This window comes from Equus quagga, chromosome 13 (genome assembly GCF_021613505.1).
Source record: "Equus quagga isolate Etosha38 chromosome 13, UCLA_HA_Equagga_1.0, whole genome shotgun sequence".
NCBI lineage: Eukaryota > Metazoa > Chordata > Mammalia > Perissodactyla > Equidae > Equus > Equus quagga.
Window position 1 is genome coordinate 18998673 of NC_060279.1, and position 19387 is coordinate 19018059.

Genomic DNA, 19387 nt, shown 5'->3' on the forward strand with positions numbered 1-19387 from the left:
GTCCTAGCTCCCTAACTGCCCTCCTGCTTCCTCCCTTGTCCCTCTTAGTCCGTTTTCTGCACAGCAGCCAGAGAAATCAGAATCTGTCGCTCCTCTGCTCAAAACTCCCCATGGTTTCTCTTCTCACTCAGAGTAAAAGCCCTTACAAGGGCCTGTAAGTCCCTCTGTGATGTGACCCCACCTCTCTCCCTGTCTTCCCTCTTCCCACAGTTCATTCCTCTCTAACGACATTGGCTTTCTGCTGTTCCTAAGACAAGACAAGCTCGTTTCCAAATTCAGAGGCTTTGAACTTGCTACTTCCTCTGCCTGGGACGTGCTTCCCCCAGAGAGTCCTATGTCCCATTCTGGGACTTCATTCAAATATTAGAGAGGGCCTCCCTGACTCCTCATCTGAAGTAGGAGCCTCATCACACTCTTTCCTCTTCTTGCTCTTATGTTTCTTCATAATACTTATGACCACATACCCTCTTATTATTTACTTTATTTCTCTCCACCACCACCTCCATGACGAAGTCCCTTGAGAGCAGTTTAGTCTGTTTTGTTCATCTCAATTCAAAGAACAGGGCACATTCTACTTGATGAGTAGAATGAGAGACATGCGATGAATGCCTCACCACAAGAAATAGACGTGTTCCAGGAAGTTATAAGTTCATCCTAAGTAAGATTCTTTGGAGAGACTTAATCAATTAAATGATTTGTTTCACTAATGAGAAAACTGAGGCCTAAAGACAAGCCCAAAGTCACGTGGTAAGTGTTAGAATCAGGACTCAGATAAGTTCTTCTGTACCAGTTTTCACAGATTGCCCCTAAAGTCCATGCTTTCTATTGAGTTTGGAGCATGCTGTAGGCTCCATGCCATAAATTATAGAAACTGTATATAAGTTCAGTTCCGGTTCCAACTGGTTGACTGAGGCCCTTGAGGGAAAAGATTTTATTTGATATACAGTTTATTTAAAATATTTTATGTTGGTTTTAGCACAAATAAGTTACAGTATTGTAAATGATATAACGGCTAACAGCTATGAGAGTCTATGTCCCTATCATAGTGTTAAATACTTTATAAGAATTAGTACAATGAATCCTTACAACCACCTGCTGGGGTAGTCCTCTTATCCCCATTACAGTGGAAGAAACCAAGGTTGAGGAGATTAGATAACTCGCAAAATGTTGCACAGCTGGTGAGCGATGGGGGCAGTACCTGAATGTGAGTAGTCTGCCCGCAAAGCCAAGTTCTGTGGAATCAAGAAAGCTTCACGGTTAGCATTTTATGATGAATGTTTTATAAGGATTTATCTGCTTTGTAAGTTTATTTTATTTTGACCACTTTTCTGAAAATGGGACACCTACATACTATAAATATCATTTTGAAAGTTTTCATTACAAATCTTAATCAGTCTTACACTCATTTGCAAAATACATCATACGTATATATTTCTCCTTTTAATTAACAAAGCAAAGTTTTAAAAAAATCTCCCTGGAGAACAGCTGAGTTTGGTTATCAACACATCTCAAGGCATCATATATTTTCATAAAAACTATATGGAGACAATTAAGGGTCTGCGCTCTCTTTCTCAGATATCCATGGATGTCAACAGCTGTGATGATCTGAAATAAGCAAAGTAGTTAGTTATGGTACGCTTCAAGAGTTTCTCATGAAAGTGCCAAACAACAATGTTGAAGAGAGGAAATGCCAAAACATGAAACATGTTGGTAAGTGGGTCACTAAAGTTGCCATCGGTCAGGATGCATTCTTCATGGCTCTTCTCACAACTTAGAATTCTAGAGACCACTGAAAATGCAGAGAAATGCAAGTTCAGAGAAAATGGGATATTCCCGAGTGTAGGTGACATATAATCTTTTCCAAAGGATGCTGAGTAAGACAACTATGTTTCTTCAATTTCAGCAGCAAATTATATGATTCGAGAAGCACTTATATTATTTAAAATTCCTAAGAGGGAAAAAAATGATGTATTGGTAATACATCATTTAAAATAAGGTTTTTAAAAAAAAATCTAAACTCTTTTCGTAAATATTATTTAAATGCACAATGGCCCAAATGTGATCCTATGAAAATTGGTGCCTTACAGAGGGAGAGTGAATGGGGTGGGGGGTGGGGGGAACCAAGGGAAGGAATATTCTAGAACAAAAAGGTCAACAAAGATTCCAAACATCCTCTTAAATTTGGCTGTAAAGTCCAGGGTGGGAGCTGAGAAGAGAAAATGGGAGAAAAGAGAATGAAGCTCATCATTTATTTCTTTTAATTGCTATCCACTCTGCCATTCCTGGCTGGGAGAAAGCGGTGGTCATGTTAAGTACTAGAGTTCCATATGTTTCCACCCCTTTAAGACAAAATCCAGAAGAGATAAGAATAGTGTAGCATTTCTTTCTGAACTTAAACATTCAACAGAGGGAAATGCAGGAGACCAGAGACAAAGGAGAATGACCTCAGGGATTCTTTTTTCTGGGTTCATGTGGCAGTCTGTCTGCCTGCCTGAGCCTGCAATTCTTCAGTAGCAAGGAGAAGCTACACTTAATTTTAAAACCAGGGCTGAATAATACATCAGATTGAAAAAAGACTTACTACCATTTTCAGGATTTTTATGTATAAATCTGAATTAGAGTATATTCTGGTTTGGACTGGAAATTTAAAGCTTGGAGATTTTTCGTTTGGTTTGGTTTCGATGAAATACCATGAACTATGAAAAGAGTTCAGGAGTGTGGAGACCTGAGTTCTAGTCCGGTATCTGCCATTGCTAGCTTTGCAGACAGGAACAACTCACTCAGTCTCTCAGAGTACAATAAGGGGTTGGATTAGATGATTATCTCTAAGGTCTCTGGCAGTTCTGTGACTCTTCTGTGAATTTTTATTCAAGAGCAGGAGTCTAAAAGAAATATCATGTGAGCCTCAGACACGAGCCTCAAATGTAATTTTAAGTTTTCTAGTAGCATATTAAAATTTTTTAAACAGATTAAACTAATTTTAAATTATTTTATTTATATTTAATTAATTTATTTAGATATTTACTTAACCCAGTAGGACTAAAATAGTATCATTTCAATATGTAATTGCAACTAGATAATATTAATGAGATATTTTACATTCTTCGTACTAAGTCTTTAAAATCTAGTGTATATTTTATACTTGCATCATATCTTAATCTGGACTAGCCACATTTCAAGTGCTCACTAGTCAAGTTTGGAGGGCTTGAACCTTTCTTACCTAAAGATGAAGTAAAAATATAGTCTGCCTTCAAAGTGAGAATACATTTAAAGTAGAAAAGCTATTCATTAAAATGTTAGGGTCAACATACTAAGAGGAAAGAGGTGATCAACAAAGGGATAGGACTTTTGGTGAGAATTGACAAATGGAAAGATGCATAAGGAAGCTGTGTCATGTAGAAATTTGAAGGTTGGACAGAAACGTTTTATGCCACCTCCAGGCCTGGTCAATAAAACGTGTGCAAGTGATCTGCCATTGTCTCTCTTCTCTTATCTGCAGACATATGCAGGGTATCCAGTTAAGGTCTTTGTGGTCCTAGGAATAATGGAGCTACTAGATCAGGGGTTCCCAATCTAGGGTCTATAGACCTTTATGGGGTCTACAGATAGAACTGAGGGAGGCCAAAAGTTGACCAGGGGGGAAATAGCATCTTTACTTTTATTAACTTTCAATTCAAATTCAGCATTTCCTTCAATTATGAATGTAGGCAACAAACCACAATAGAATTTAACAGTACTTGTGACTTTTTGTCCTCAATAGAGATCACAGGCGTTTTCATAGCACATTTCATTTGCTGCATATCTTAGAATAGCACTTCATCAAAGTGACAGCAGTTATTAGACCCACCAAGAGACCTTGTCATTGAACACATTAATAAAGAAGCATGTAGATTATTATATCACAAGTTTTAAAAATATTTTGATAGCTGCACTTTAATAAAATTGGTTTCTTTTGTAATCCTACATAATTCTTTTTTCATTTAAAATGTTATTCTGAGAAGGGGCCCATAGGTTTCACCAGACTGCCAAAGGGGTCCACGGCATAAATGCAGTAGGTGGACAGAGTCTGGGTCCCTGAATGACCCAACTTCCCTTCTCTGTCCCAAAACAAATCACATTGGATGGTGTAATGACTGAGATATAAATAGTTATCATGTCAAGCCACTGAGATTTGGGGAGTGTTAGTTTCAGCAAATAGCCTATTCTGACTAACGTACAACTGAAATCTGGCTTCAGGCCGCTGCCAGTTGGTTACAGCTGTGGCCAGATTCCATGCACTGAAGAGAAGGGCACTGGCAGTGATATGCTGGTAAACTGGATCTCAAAAAGAAAAAAGATCCACCATGGTTGATTTCAAGCTTCCAATATGATATCACTGAAGTCCGAGTTAGGAAAGGAAGCCCAGCTTCGGCTCTTGCCAGCCAGTGTGAGCTGGCTCCTAAGTACACCACTGGGACTGCTCTCCCCATGACAATTCCTAGAAAAGCGTCTTTCTAGTGCCCTCCCCTGGTTTAAGGGAAAGGGTGTGTGTAGAATCTTGGGAATACTTGTTTAAAGGCTCCTATTTAAACCATTGTGTCTGACTCCTTCATAATGAATAAATAAAGCAGAATACCTTAGATGCAGTAATTTGTAAATTCAACAAGCTGTTGAAAAGAATCTAATTAGTACTAATTACAAGACTAGAGTGTCCCAACAAATTATAACGCCATTGCCTCTGTAGAGGCATTGTGTTTAAACACTATAAAACATTAATTAGTCTACAGAACAAATGTGTGAGATAGGTATTATTCAGCAGCGTCTGAAAACCAATTATTTACTCTGGGAAGGCCCGATGCCATTACCGATAGTAAAAACAAATTGATTAGCATAATAGTAGGATTGGGAAATCCAGGAACTATATTACCTTCTTTTCTGACCTCCTTTTATCTCACTGGGCATTAGTATTGTCCCCATTTTACGTATGAGAAACTGAAGGCAGCCAACTGACAGATCTGAAATCTACAGGGAATCCAGCTTCAGATTCCAAGAGTCTTCAGGAGATTATCATGCATGTTTTTCAAACAGGAAAGCTCCATTTATGAGTCTTTTGTGCCTTGCTTCCCAAATATAAGTATTTTCTTTTATAATGAAGAAGTTGCCTAAAGGTACCATTTTACTTAAAGTTAATTTAAAGTGACCTACTACGCATGCTTCCACCTGTTTCTAAGTTCCATATTATGTTTTGCTAACATTTAGATGAATTCTACTTTCAGGATTAAGCTACTTATAATCTCATCCACTGAAAATATTCACTTCCAAAAATGGTCAACTCATTTAGAATTAAGACATAGAATCAAGGATTTAGTAAATGTTTCAGTTTATTCCAAGGGATAAATTACTGGTTTAGCTCATTTAAAGTGGATAAGTCACTGTTGAAATCCTATCAAGTTGATCAAGTTGATTGCATTAAAGAAAAGCTATGAAGACAAGACTTGGAATTTTTGGAAGTATATCTGATATCCTGTTACGTTTTCTCTCAGACATTTACTTGCCTGGCACATAGAAGACATTCAATAAATGTTAGTGTTTACCGTTATTATCATTCCTCAGACCAGGAGTTATCACTTTTAGTTAAGAACTGACATCCCAGTTGATATGCACAGATCTTAGTCACGCTCTAAAATTCTTATTTACTTTAAGCTTAAACAGTCTATTTCAATTAATGTTTCTAATTGAATGCTTCTTTCCAATGAAACCATTTTAAATATTTATACTCCAGGTATTACACATCCATTCTTGCTAATAAAATTTATCTAACTCCAAGCCTGTGTCTGTTTTGTTTAGGCAATTATTCAGACGTATCTAACTCATTCAGCATGACTTACATAGGAAATAATTTTTTAAATAAACACATTCAGTTCAAACGGGAAAACTTCTAAATTGTTTTGAACTAATCATAGAAATTATCACTTGCCCTGTGTGGGCCCCAGAGGTAATGGCACATGACCACTACCAACAAACTCGTTTTTGAAAGAACATCCATAATTTCCCTTGATTTCTGAGTTGATGCTGCTCATCTGTCCTGGCCCCAGACCAGCCCCTTGTCAGCAGCCTCCATGCAGATCTGCTCTGCTCCACTCCCAGATCTCTGGAGAATGTTGGCAGCAGGTAATACAGCTACATTCTCCAACAGGTATTCCAACAGACTTCAAAAACACACTAGTCATATTGCTCTTTCCTAAAGACTGGAAACAAGAATTATTCCTTACATCTTCCATTTCTCTCCCTGTCGTGTTCATGTTTCCCTCTACTTTAGCATATGGGATATATTAACAAAAACTGTTTTAACATCCTTGTCTGCTAATTTTATCGTGTCTATAATTCCTAAGTCTGTTTCTGTTGATGGATTTTTTTCCTTAGAGTTATGGCTATTTTCCTGCTTCTTCATTTGTCTGGTAATTTCTGATGGGATGCTGGATATTGTGAATTTTACACTGCTGAATGTGTATTTTGTTGTAGTCCCATAAAGAATGTTGGACTTTGTTCAAGAACATAGGTAAGTTACTTAAGATCAGTTTGATCCTTGTAAGGTTTGCTTTTACATTTTTTACTAGAGCAGGTCCAGAACAGTCTTGAAGTCTGGGGCTAATTTCTGCTCACTACTACCAAAGACTCTATACAATGCCCTATGTATTACAAGGTCTTTCTATTTTGGATGCTGGGAATGTGAAGTATTCCCAGCTCTGGATGAGCTCCAGGAATTGTTTGGCTCTATAAATCCGGAGACACATGATCTTCTGTTCCAGAAAATAGTCTCGTATTATTTCTTTGATAATTTTTTCCCCTTCATTTTCTTTGCTCTCTATTTTCTGGGACTTCTGTGAGTCAGATTTTGAAGTTTTTGGATTGACCCTTTAATTTTTTTTAAATATTGCCTCTTCTATTTTCCATCTTTTGAGCTTTTTGTTCTATTTTCTGCAAGATTTCTTCAACTTTATTTTCCAAAGCAACAATTGGATCTTTTAAAAATTTGGATCCTCAGATTTGTAATTTCCAAAAGCTATTTCTTATTCTATTATTGTCATTTCTTCATTGTATCTTGAACTTGTTTTACAAACTCATTACTTCTCTTTTTTTTAAGGATATTCTTTACAGTTTTTAAATTTTTTTCTCCATTCATTCATTTATTAAGCAAACATTTATTGAGAACAAATGATGTACTACACACTGATTCATTTGCTAGGAATATAGCAGTGAATCAAAACAAAGACTCTGCTTTCATGGAACTTACATTCTAGTGGTGGTAGGCAGGTTTAAAAAATTAACAAACATATCATATGTCTGTGAGCAGCAAGTGCTATGAGGGATCCCCTCTTATCAAACCCCTCTTCCTCTTGCTTACTCACTCCAGCCATACCACCCTTCCTGCAGTTCCTTCAAGTTCCTTCCCCTCCTTCCTCTTCTATATGCTGTTCTTTCTATTCAAAATATTCTTCTCCCAGTTCTTCACATGGATAGTAACTTATAATTCTCCTGAGCACCATATCTTAAGCATATCTCTTCTCTTCGCCCTATCACTACCATCAGTTTTCTATCTCAGTACACTTTTTATTCCCTTCATGACATTTATTAAAACTTGTAATGTTGGTTACCTACCTAATAGCCATTTATGCTTCTTACTTGCTAACTGAACCTGATTTTGCTCAGATATCCATGATCACCCCATAGCCATATGCTTCAAAGAAGATTGGCCCTAGCCCCAGCCCAGAGATAAATCTGAATTAGTCCAACCAAATTGTGATAATTCCATACTCTTGCCAGTGATGGTCTAGGAAAGAATGTGTGACCCAATTCTGATCAGTTCGCTAGTAAGGCATCTGGAAAAAATTTGCTCTTATGAAGAGACTCAAAGAATAAGACAGTCCTCTCTTCAGCCTCTGGGACACTGATTTACCTAAGAATGTATAACTTTTGCCACTCTAGTCATCTTTCAACCATAAGGAGAGTTAGCCCACAGAGAGTAGAAAGATTAAAAAAAATCTGACCTTTGGAGACACCACTGAGCCGCCAAATTAGTCTATCTTCATACTTCTTTATGTCCCCCACGAGCTCTTCTTGAGCAACCTACTAGATAATGAGTTTCGAACACCAGAGAAACATCGAAGTAAGGATTGATGCATTAAATAATACTTACTTGTAAAAAAAGAGTAAATGAAAAAGAGAATATAATACAATGGTTATATACTCTGACATAGTAAAATCATAAAATAAAATTAGACAATTAGGGTAGCATATTCAAAAATTTTGTTACTGATTCTTAAAACAGTTCACTCAATAGTTTTCTACAACCATAACTGACGGTGGTAGTATTCGTATTGTTGTCTAAGACAGCTGTGTGTATTAGGTGGGATAAAGCAAATGAGAATTTCCAGATATTTAATTCTGTCATCTTGTGCTTTGAGAACCAAGAAAAAGGAGATATAAACATAATGTAGAAAACCACATTTTTCTCTAGTTATGTCCACTAAAAAGGTCCAGAAACAATGGCCAATTCAGTCATAGCAATGAGCTTCTCTAGGTCCAAACTATCATCTTGAAATACCATTTCCCACTAAAAGAAATCAGGGCATCTTATAGATACTGTTTATTCTGGGTACATGATAGGAAATAAACAAGATGCGCCTAGAACATCTTAACCTACCAGATGGAAAGGAAGCTATCAAACACCACTAGGGTAATTTCAGAAGGATCCAGGAGCCAACCTGAAGAGGCTTTCATTGCCAACGATGATAAATTCGAGCTTCACTAAGGATAAGAATTATAACAGATTTCATGAGTTCATAATGATATTTTTTAAGTTAATTGATCACCATCAGAGGATGACAGGAAGCCAATAAATTATAGGGTAATTTCAGAAGGACACAGGAGCCAAACTAAAGAGGCTTTCATTGCCAATGATGGTAAATTTGAGCTTCACTAAGGATAAGAATTACAATGGAATTCATGAGTTCATAATGGTATTTTTTAAGTTAATTGATCACCTTTAGGGGATGACAGGAAACCAATAAATTATCTTGAAAACTGATAAATAAAAGAAGAAGATAAAGTTTTTATCCTGTTTTTCTTATATAAACTATAATACGAGATAATCAAATAGTAGATAAGGAAAGTATCACTCTATAAAAATATTACAGCTCATAAAAGAAAACAAAATGACATAGTTAGAATATTATCATTTTTAACCTCCAGTGAATTAATGGGTCCTGGTAATGAGCATCAATGGCTGCTAACATCACAAAAAGAGACAACCAGACGTTACGTGCCTCCAAATGAAGAACACAGCACCATCTATAGTCTTGACAAACGTATTAATCCTGAGTCTGATCAAGTCTCACTATCACTCTGCCAATTTGTAGAAAATACAGGAGAAACGTGTGGAACTGCACCAAAAGCAAATTCCAGATTGTGGAAAACTCAACATGTCAAATAGCCCAGATCCTTCAACAGATAATTTGCAAGCAAAAGGCAGAGACGTAGGGGATACCTGTAGATTAAAAGAAATTTAAACGAGATATTTTTTAAGCAGGCAACACTATACCATAGTGTTTAAAAATGCATTGCTGGGTGATAAAACCATAAGGAAGTCATTACTAGGATTAGTGGTGTGGTAGGTAGTCGGTTGCAGCGGCAACCCCCTAACCAACTACAGCTCTTGGTGTTCATGACTTTGTATACTCCCCTCTTCTTGAATCTGGGCTGGTCCTGAGACTTGCTCTAACCAACAGAACGTAGCAGAGTCATGCTGTGCTGTTCCAGGTTTAAGTCATAAAGAGCACTGGCAGCTTCTAGAAGCTTTTGCACTCTTGCAAACCCTGACCCGCCATTTTAAAAGTCTAGTACCCTCCTGCAAAGACCATATAGAAAGGCCACCTGAAGAGAGAGAAAGCTTTTCCAGCTGAGTCTAGCTACCAGCCAATCCTTTAGCTGAATGCAGCCACAGGAATGACCAGCGGTTAAATATCAGACGCCCAGCGGAACCCAAAGCAAACAGAATTGTGAGCAAAAAATTAGTTGTTTTAAGAGCCAGTATCTTTTGGGGCAGTTTGTTAGGCAGCAATAGATAACTGAAAATAGTGGTTATTCTGGGAGAGACAAAAGGGTCTACGATGTGGATGGAGTACATAGAGGCTTCTTGAATGGCTAATGAAATTCTTTCCATTTCTTGACCTGCGTGATGGCTATAAGGATATTTGCCTTATAATGATTCGCTAAGCTATGCATTTGTTTTATATGGTTTTCTGAATCTATGTTTTATTTTAAAATAAAAATGGTTTTAAAAAGAAGAAAAGAAAAAAATCCACATGGTTTGGCACAGAGACATTTACTCTTCTTCCAAAATTCCTTCAGACCATAGACTTTTTAAAAATCACTTCGAGGTTCCCAGTAAAAACTAGCAATTTATTCTAATCCTACAGACATCAATAGCCAAACAACATCAAGCTCAGAAATATAAACTTCTTTGGATCCTAGACCTTACAATTTGCAAAACTGAATTAATTGCTTTCATATCGCTAAATCTTTTCTTTCCTCCTCTAAGTGAGAAAAAATGTGTAGCACCAAAAAAAAAAGAAGCACTTTTATAAGCTGGCTTGTATTTTCTTACTGGCAGCAACTTGATAGTCTCTTTTTAAAATGAATTTTCCAGTTTCAAAGGAGAAAATCTGCATTGCATTTGGGGTTTTGTTTGGTTGTGTGCGTGTGTGTGTTTTAGTTTGGAACTGTTAGAATTTTAGCCCTCATGTCCTGTGTTTCACTAAAATGCTTTAAAAAGATGAATTGTTTTCTTTTATTCTTTTGTATTCCTTTCCATTCTTTTATCTTCCCTTCTGACTTGATTTCCCATTTCACAATGCAAATTGTTGCATGTACCTTTTTTCTTAGAACGGTGTTACCTAGCTCTACTAACAAGAAAAATTAAAATTTCTGATTAGGAAATTAACATTCACTGCCATAATTCACACTGTATGAATGTACATTTATTTTACAGTACATTTATTTTAATTAATTAATTAGAAACTACTATTACAAATTGTGCTCCTGCTGTTGCACTTTCTACCTGGGAACCCAGTTCAGACCTTCCCAAAGGTTACAATGGAGGAAAACTACAATCAGCTCACTAGTCCATAGCAAAAATAAAATAATTTCAAAACTTAAAATCACTATTGTCACTTTAGGAATTACTATTACTAAAGCACCCTTGATGATGTGGGCCTCTGGGGCCAATGTCCATGTAAAAAAGAAGTGTTTCATCAGGAGCAGATCTTGATTTAGTGTCTGACTCTATGAGGTTCATCAAGGCATGAATTGGGACCCAAGAGGGAAGGTCACTGTTTCTCCCACAAGCACAAGAGGAAATGTTAATTTGTCTCAGTCTAGTGTCTTCATTTTTGATGAATCTAAGAAATTCTCAGTTCACACTAAATTCCCAAAGTCTTGGTTTCTATTCACAAAGACTGAACGTAGTAGAAAGTAATTATTGCCACTAGACATTCCCAATCTACAACAGTTTTCCTAATTCAAAACTCCTACTAGTCTCATTGGTAGTTTGGCATGCTCGAAGGCACTTTTTAAATCAAAATATAATGTAATCAATATGCATTTCTGCATTATTCACACTGACTCTCTCCTTCTTCTTCCTCCCATCCCTGCTATTCCCACCTGGGGAGCGCAATTCCTCACTTCTTAGGAGAATCCATTCATTTTTACAAATGAGGAACTGAAACAAATACTAATAGCATAATCTTTACCCACTTCTACTTTCTTTGGATTAATTTTTCTTAAAGAGGCCCCAATAAGGCAGCACTTAGTGTACTGGTTACAACACTTTTGGGCACAAGTAACAGAAGACAGTTACGTTAGTTAAGATAACATTTGTCGGTGGATTACAGTAATGCCACTGTTAACACTGGCTTAAATAAGATAAAACTTTATTTCTCTCTTATTAAAGTCCAGAGGTAAGTAGTCCAGGGCTAGAAAGAAGGTTCTACTACATGAAGTCCTCAGGAACCTAGGCTCCTTTTGTCCACTTCCTCCACTCTGCATGAACTCCTTCTTAAAAGAATGTGCACCCCTATGTTTATCGCAGCATAATTCACAATAGGCAAGACTTGGAAGCAACCTAGGTGCCCATCAAGGGACGAACGGATAAAGAAGATTCAGTATATATACACAACAGAATACTACTCAACCATAAGAAACAATGAAATCTGGCCATTTGTGACAACATGGATGGACCTTGAGGGTATTATGCTAAGTGAAATACGTCAAAGGGAGAAAGTTAAGGCTCGTTTGATGTCACTCATAAGTAGAAGATAAAAACAACAACAAACAAACACATAGCAACAGAGATTGGATTGGTGGTTACCAGAGGGGAAGGGGGGAGGGGTAAGCATGAAAGGGGTGATGAGGCACATGCGTGTGGTGATGAATTATAATTAGTCTCTGGGAGGTGAACATGATGTAATCTACACAGAATTTGAAATATATTATGATGTACACCTGAAAGTTATATAATGTTATAAACCAATGTCACCGCAAAAAATAAGTACATAAATATTTTTTAAAAAAGACATGTAAGTAGTCAAAAATGGCTGCTCCAACCATGCTCACAATCCAGCAGTATGGAGGATAGGATAAAAAAGGACACATCCTTTCCTTTTAAGGTCACTTTCTAGAAATAGCATACAACACTCTACCTAGGTCCCATTCGCCAAGACTCAGTTACATGACCCCATCTAGTTGAAAAGGAGGCTGGGAAATATCTTTATTCTGGGTGTGCATGTGGCCAGCTAACATCTGGAAGTTCTATTATTTTAAAAAGTAGGGGATGATGATATTGGAGGATAATTAGCAGTCTCTACCATCCCAACTCAAAGAGGATTTAGTCTATCAGGTCACAAGAAGTACCCAGGAGTAGGGCAGGCAGGCGATCAGCAAACTGTGGCAGGGCTCCAGCTTCTCTTCTCTGAGACTGCTTCAGCCTGGCGGTGTTCTAAGTGTTGGCTATGTCTTCAAGCTAGTGCCCCTCCTGCTCAGCAAGACGAAAACAACGGTTCTAGGCATCACCAGATGCTACAAAGTCCAAAAGAAGAGGGGGAGGAAGGATGTATCTCTTCCCCTTGTCTCCTCTTTAAAGGGAAGAAAACTTCCTTAGAAGCAGCCAGCAAACTTCCCTTCAGCTTCACTGACCCCATCGCGCCACAATCCCATGTCTTGTATAATCACTGGCAAGGAGAACACACCCCCATGACAGGCGTGGACCAATAAGCACCCACTCCTCAGAAGCCATAAGTAGGGCTAGCCTCTCTCAAACAGAGGGCTACACGGAGGAGGTTCAATACCTGAACAAAACTGGGGTTCTGTTATAAAAGCGGAATGGGGAAAGGATGCTGGGTTGGCATCCAACAGTGTCTACCACATTCTATATTCCTAACTTTGCATTACAATATACTGCCATTACTAGCCAGGTAAGTTGGACTCTAAGGTTACACTGTCATAATTATCCAGATAAATCAGACCAGTTCTTATGTCCATTTCCTACCAACAAATTATGAGTGAAGAATAAGCCACCGTGTAGACGAGTACTAACATCTAGATCGAGTCAACTGCAAACACGCCCAGCTCTCCCTGTCTTCCACTCCCCTTGTCTGTGGAGACTTCACTTCAGACACTATCACCATAAATTTCATATACAGCCACCTAATTTAACCCTTATGATATAAATATGAGAAAATTCCCCTAAGAGAAATACATGTTGTTTTTAAGCTGAAACTCATTTCTTACCTTATAAGCATCAGATCACTGATGAGCATTTTGGAGGAAGCCACTGGGCCCTTTGGAGATTAAGTGGTGACTGACTATGCAACAGCAAGTCAGGAAAAGAACAGTTTTCCTAACTTCTTTGTGCTGCTCCGAGGCCTAGAGGCATCCACCCAGGACCTGTGTACCCCGCAGTTCTCAGTGGCACCTTGATTTTTCAGGACTTTTCTGACCCTCCAAAGGACTAATGTGGGAGAGTTTTCAGGTTTTTCTCCTGACTCATTAACAATTCAATGGTAACTTAAAAAAGGAAACAAAATTATTGCTTGAACATGAAAACACTGGTTTTTGAAGCAATAGTTCACTTTTAGGCATACTCAAAGTTTAAAAAGAAAAAGAAAACAAGGCATAAAAAAGAGAAAAGTACCCTAAATTGACCCCTGACGCCTGGATTAGATGAGCTTTCCTTCTCACTGAAGGAAGACCCTTTTAGTTCAGAGCTAAAAGCATCACTAAAAGCTAATTCATGACATCACCCATGGGATTGCAAGTTGGTCTCAGTATTATTTATTAATAGAAACATCTTATCAAGGGAAGTTACTGAAAGTCTTCCAGAAACAATCCTAACAATTTATTCTGTTGCAAGAAATATGAGTGTGGTAGTAATTTTGAAAACTAACATCGTTAGAAATGAAGCAATTCCTTAATACCTTTGATTTCCCTTTACCTAGAGATTTACTAAATCCTAAGAAATACTGTACTTTCGAAACATCCATGAGATGAAGACCACCATTAACACAAAGTTTTGAGGCACACGAACTGAACAGCAGCTGTTAAATAATTTGTCTAAAAGTAAAGGCTGATTCAGAGTCATTAGCATACTAGAAATGCAGCTGCTTATAACACATACAAGATTAAGTTAGCAAAACTCACTCCAAATATACAGACTAGTTATCCTCCATATGTTAGCAAAGTTTATCCAGCTTGAAAGAAAGTCATTGTCTCAGCTACAGGAGCTTTCAAATCTATAATATTTCACTGGCAGCTACTTTATGAGAAACAGGTCATAAAACTGTATTTAAACTTTACTGCCATGCTTTCAATTGTTCTGCTTACAATGAGATCAAAGTTTGAGAATCTTTACGAGCTAAAGGATGGGCAAAGTGGTAAAGATAGGGTTATGATTTTTTTCAGGGATCTGGGGCTTCAAAACCATCAGGAAATCACAGTCCCATGACCTTCATTTGCTCATGCACCAACAATTCACAACACCATGCATTTTTCCAAGGCTCTTCACTCTTTTGGCAAGACTAGTATTCTCAAGTGAGGCAACGTCTCATTTTCTCCGGAGGTGTTCTAACTTTAACTCTTCTCTTCCCTCCGCCCCTACTTACCTTGAAAGTGCCCTCGAAAACAAAGAAAAGAGGAGATAAAATGGAACAAGACTAGAGGAGGCAATGACGGCCACACAATCTGCTATAGTTTTATTCACTCAGAACACATTCATTGCAAGTCCTTCCTGTGCACAAGCCAGCTTACACTTTTGTACATGTAATAGTTTAATTTCAGAATTAAACACATTTTCTTATTACATGAGTACAATACGTGCATCAGCACCAACAACGGTCATGACCACAACGTCTTCTTCAAGCAAATTAATCCCTCACATTGCTGGACTGGCGATGATGACTGTAGATGGCCGTGCTTCAATTTTAGGTGTTTCTAAACTTCTCAGTGACATAACGTCTTATAAAATAAATGCCATAAATATATTTTGCTAATAACTAAATGCAAGCCCCTTCTCACTATGTTCTACTATGTTCTACTATGTTACTCTTTCAGTCCCCTAAACACTGGTGGGAAAAAAAACCAACCAAACAGCCAAACTTGTAAGTGAAGGCAGGCTTAGTTTAGCTCTTTCACTAACGTAAATAAGTCATCCATCTTTTTCCCATTTTAAATAAACAACATACTTGACTAAGATTTATCCCCTGACGGTAGGAGTTATTGATGATCTTCTGCCTCAGAAAGAACCAGAGAAAGCATCTGGGAAATCAATCACATTGCTCTCAAGTGCCCTGATTTGATATCCTTTCTAAATGGTTTTAAATGTTGTGGTGACCGAAAACAAACAAGGAATAAGGACACTAAATAAATGCTTTCCTCTTAGGAAAGAGGTATCAGGAAGAACCTAACCGTTTCTTTGCAGAATTAGGATAAAACCTAGAGTTTAATACCTAGTTTAGAAGGTATTTCTGAAGCCAGAAAAACACTGAATTCACAAGATAACCAAATGTTAGGTAGTGGATGTGGGCAAGGTTTGCGGGGGAGGGAAGGGGAGAGGCCAAATGTGCTCAGGAGATAGAGTCATGATTTCCTGCAGTTTCAGTTCAGTTTGGTTTTTGTTTTCTTCTGCCTCACACTCTTTACTGAGTCACTATATTTCTGAAAGTCTCACCAAATGAGTTTCTCCCCGTCTATCACTTTAGCAACTGTTACAAAACATGCCCGTGTTCCTCTTCTGCTTTCCCCCCTCTCCGGGAAGGGAAGGGAACCGAACCACCTGGGAGCGTAACGAACACTGCCCTTTGTGCCTCTGATGAAATCACCCCACTGGTGATATTATGAAGTTCAAGTGAAGCTGTGGCCGACGCCGCGTTTTACAAAACCAGGCCAACATGACCAGAAGGGAAATTCTGCCTTACAGGCAGGGAATCCCCGGGGAAATCTCTAGAATCGAGGGATATCCCCGCAGTTCTCTTTGCGGCTAGATCAGGCAGGGCTCGGCACTAAGTCCAGCGCCAGGTATAGGAGGGCGAGGTGTTCTGGGCCGGGGGCCCGAGCAGACACGGAAGGCGGGCGGAGAGGAGGCACCGAGCTCGGCCCCCACCCCCCAGCAGCCTGCACCTGCCTCTGCAACCGTCCAGCCGCGCTTCCCAGAGCATCCCGGCCCGAGCGCAGCCCCACTCCAGCAGGCGCGAAACCTGCCCGGCGAGGCGCCCTGCGCCCTGCGATCGGCGCGCCCGCGGCGGGGGGTGCGGGCCGTGGAGCGCGGGGTGGTGGGGGGCGCAGCGGGCACGCACTCGGGACGCCCCCTCGGAGGCCAGGGCCGGGGCGGCCAGCCTGGCCCACAGGTCCCGGCGGTTTTGCAGACCCCGGGGCGGCGGACGGGCGGGCGTACCTCGGATGTAGGCGCACTTGCCCTCGTCCAGCTGGCTGGAGACGGCGCCGCCCATGGCGACGGTGCCGGCGGATGCTGAGCGCGGCGGCTGCCCGACTGGCACCCCGGGAGGGACTGACAGCTCCCGTCGGTGTCCGCTGCTCGCTCCTGGCGGTTGGTGCGTCGGAGACCTGGGCTCCGAAATTAAAGGGCAAACTTCCTCCGAGAGGCGCCGCCTTCTGGGCGCCTCCTCCGGGTCCGCGCCCTCTGAGGATCTGGGGGCTGGCCCGGAGGCCGTCTTCCCGCCCTCGCTCCACTCGTGAGCTCCGAGGGATGTCTAGTCTGGAAGGACTTCCCGCTCCTGCTCTTGCCCGGCTTTTGCTGCTTATTTTCACCGGTTTAGGGCAGCCGAGAAACACCTTGGAGTAAGTGGACAATTTCCCTGGTCACTGGAAACCTCTGGGAGCTGGAACCTTCCCCACTCACGTCCCATGAGGCAGAGTTCAAGATCCCATCACCTTGCACGCCCTCCGGTACAAGAAGCGACAGTTCTTCTCCAGCATCACCTAAGAACTTGTTAGAAATGAAAAATTTCAGCTCCCTCCCTCTCTATCCCTCTATACACACACACACACAATGTGCCCCAATTAGACGCTCTGGCATTGAGGCCCAGCAATCTGTGTTTTCACAGATGCACCAGGTAATTCTGACGCCTGCTGAAGTTTGAGAACCAATGATAAACTGTCCCTTCCTGTAGCTAAGAAGTTGGACCAAGGAGAGGGTGAGGAATGATGGAAAAAAAGAAAAAGAGAAATCGGTAACCTTAGGGAAAACCTAAGGCTGGGTCCTACAATATGCTTCAGCCCTGAAACTTCTTAAGACTTGATCAAAGTCTGTTCTTACGCCCTTAGATTTGTTTCCTCTCCTTGACAATCTGGAAATAGTTCATTGAAAAAGGCATTTGTTCTTTTCCCACAACCTCTGTTTAGCTTGGTGGCCTCTCTCAAACAAGAACCAGCTTGGGCAGAAGGGTCGTGTTTTCATTTCTTCCTATTCTTAGTCGTCGGACTTGTTGTGACTCCTGTTGACTTAACCTCCAAGGTTAAAAGGTCCATACCCACAAGAACGAGGCCGAGGAGGACGTTGACGGCTTTTGTCTCCAGAGGTAGTTAGCTAGCATTTTAACACGAAGACTTCTCACACCTCACACACAATCTCTCACACTCCACATTCCAATCTTTCAGTAAATCCTCTCAATTCTACTTTCAAAATATATCCAATATCCAACCATGTCTCATCCCTTCCATGGCTCTCACCCTCGTCATTTCTCACCTGGATAATTATGACAGCCTCCGAACTGGTCTCCCTCCTTCTGAGAAAAAGCCACCAAATCTATCACTGACACTAGACCTGGCTTCCTCTCTGCCCTTATCTACCAGCACTCTCCCCCTTGCTCTCTCTGTTCCAGCCCCACTGGCCTTTTTTCCTTTTCTAGGACACACCAAGCTCAGGGCCTTTGCATGTGCTCTTCCTTCGATAGGATGCTCTTCCCTCAGGTATTCACATGGTTCACTCTCTAAGTCTCTCACATCATTCAAATCTCCATTTAAATGCTAACACCTCAGAGAGGCTTTTCTTGACACCCCCCCCCCCCCCCCCCCCCCCGCATTTAAACACCAACCCTCCTCTCTCCCTGCCCCTTGCCCTTCATTATTTCTATTCATATCACTTAGCGTCATCTGACATATACTTCTTTGTCTGTCTCTCCCCACAGAGATGGAGACTCCATAAGGTCGAGGATATTCTTTCTTGATGTTGTTTCTTGTTTGTTTAGTTTTTTAAAAGCATTTCTTTTCTTTTTTATTACTATTTTTTTTAAGGGCAGAGATTCTTGTCTGTTATGTTCTCTGATGTATCTCAAATGTCTAGAACAGCACCTGGCATATAGTAGGTATTCAATAGATAATCATATAATAAGTAAATGAATGGAATATAAAATATAAGAATCTAGACTCAATGGAAGCTGTGATCTCAATGAATAAAGAGCATTTCCAGATAACTCCTCAGTGATTTAAACTATTCAATGTTCAGTTCTTTTCTCAATATTCTAGTCAGCTCTTAGAATTAAGTATATCTTCTCAGAGTAGTAATTCTTTTCATTATATAAATTGCTATAATCGCACCTCAGAATACTGTTATTGTTATTGAAGAAAACAAATTTGGATCTCCTACCAGAGTATAGTTTTAGCTTGTCACCTCTTGTTTGGGAACACTCTGAGAAAAGACTGATTATTCTGATCTGTCATTCTTTGCTCATTTGTAGCATTCACAGATGGGACAAGGACAGATTTGTATGATGTAGTATTAACAAGCTTTGTAACCCAACAGTTCCAGCTTCGAATCCTAACCTGATAACTTAATAGCCAT

General features: G+C 39.8%; 1 protein-coding gene across 1 annotated transcript in view; it reads right to left on the minus strand.

Annotated features, from left to right (window-relative positions):
• Window positions 1-17258, minus strand: part of NIBAN1 (niban apoptosis regulator 1) — a 143132-nt gene extending 125874 nt beyond the window's left edge. The window contains exon 1 of the mRNA XM_046682378.1: window positions 16982-17258. Within this exon, the coding sequence (XP_046538334.1) occupies window positions 16982-17036 (55 nt within the window). The 5' untranslated portion in view covers window positions 17037-17258. The remainder of the gene's footprint in view (window positions 1-16981) is intronic.
• Between the last annotated feature and the right edge of the window lie 2129 nt (window positions 17259-19387).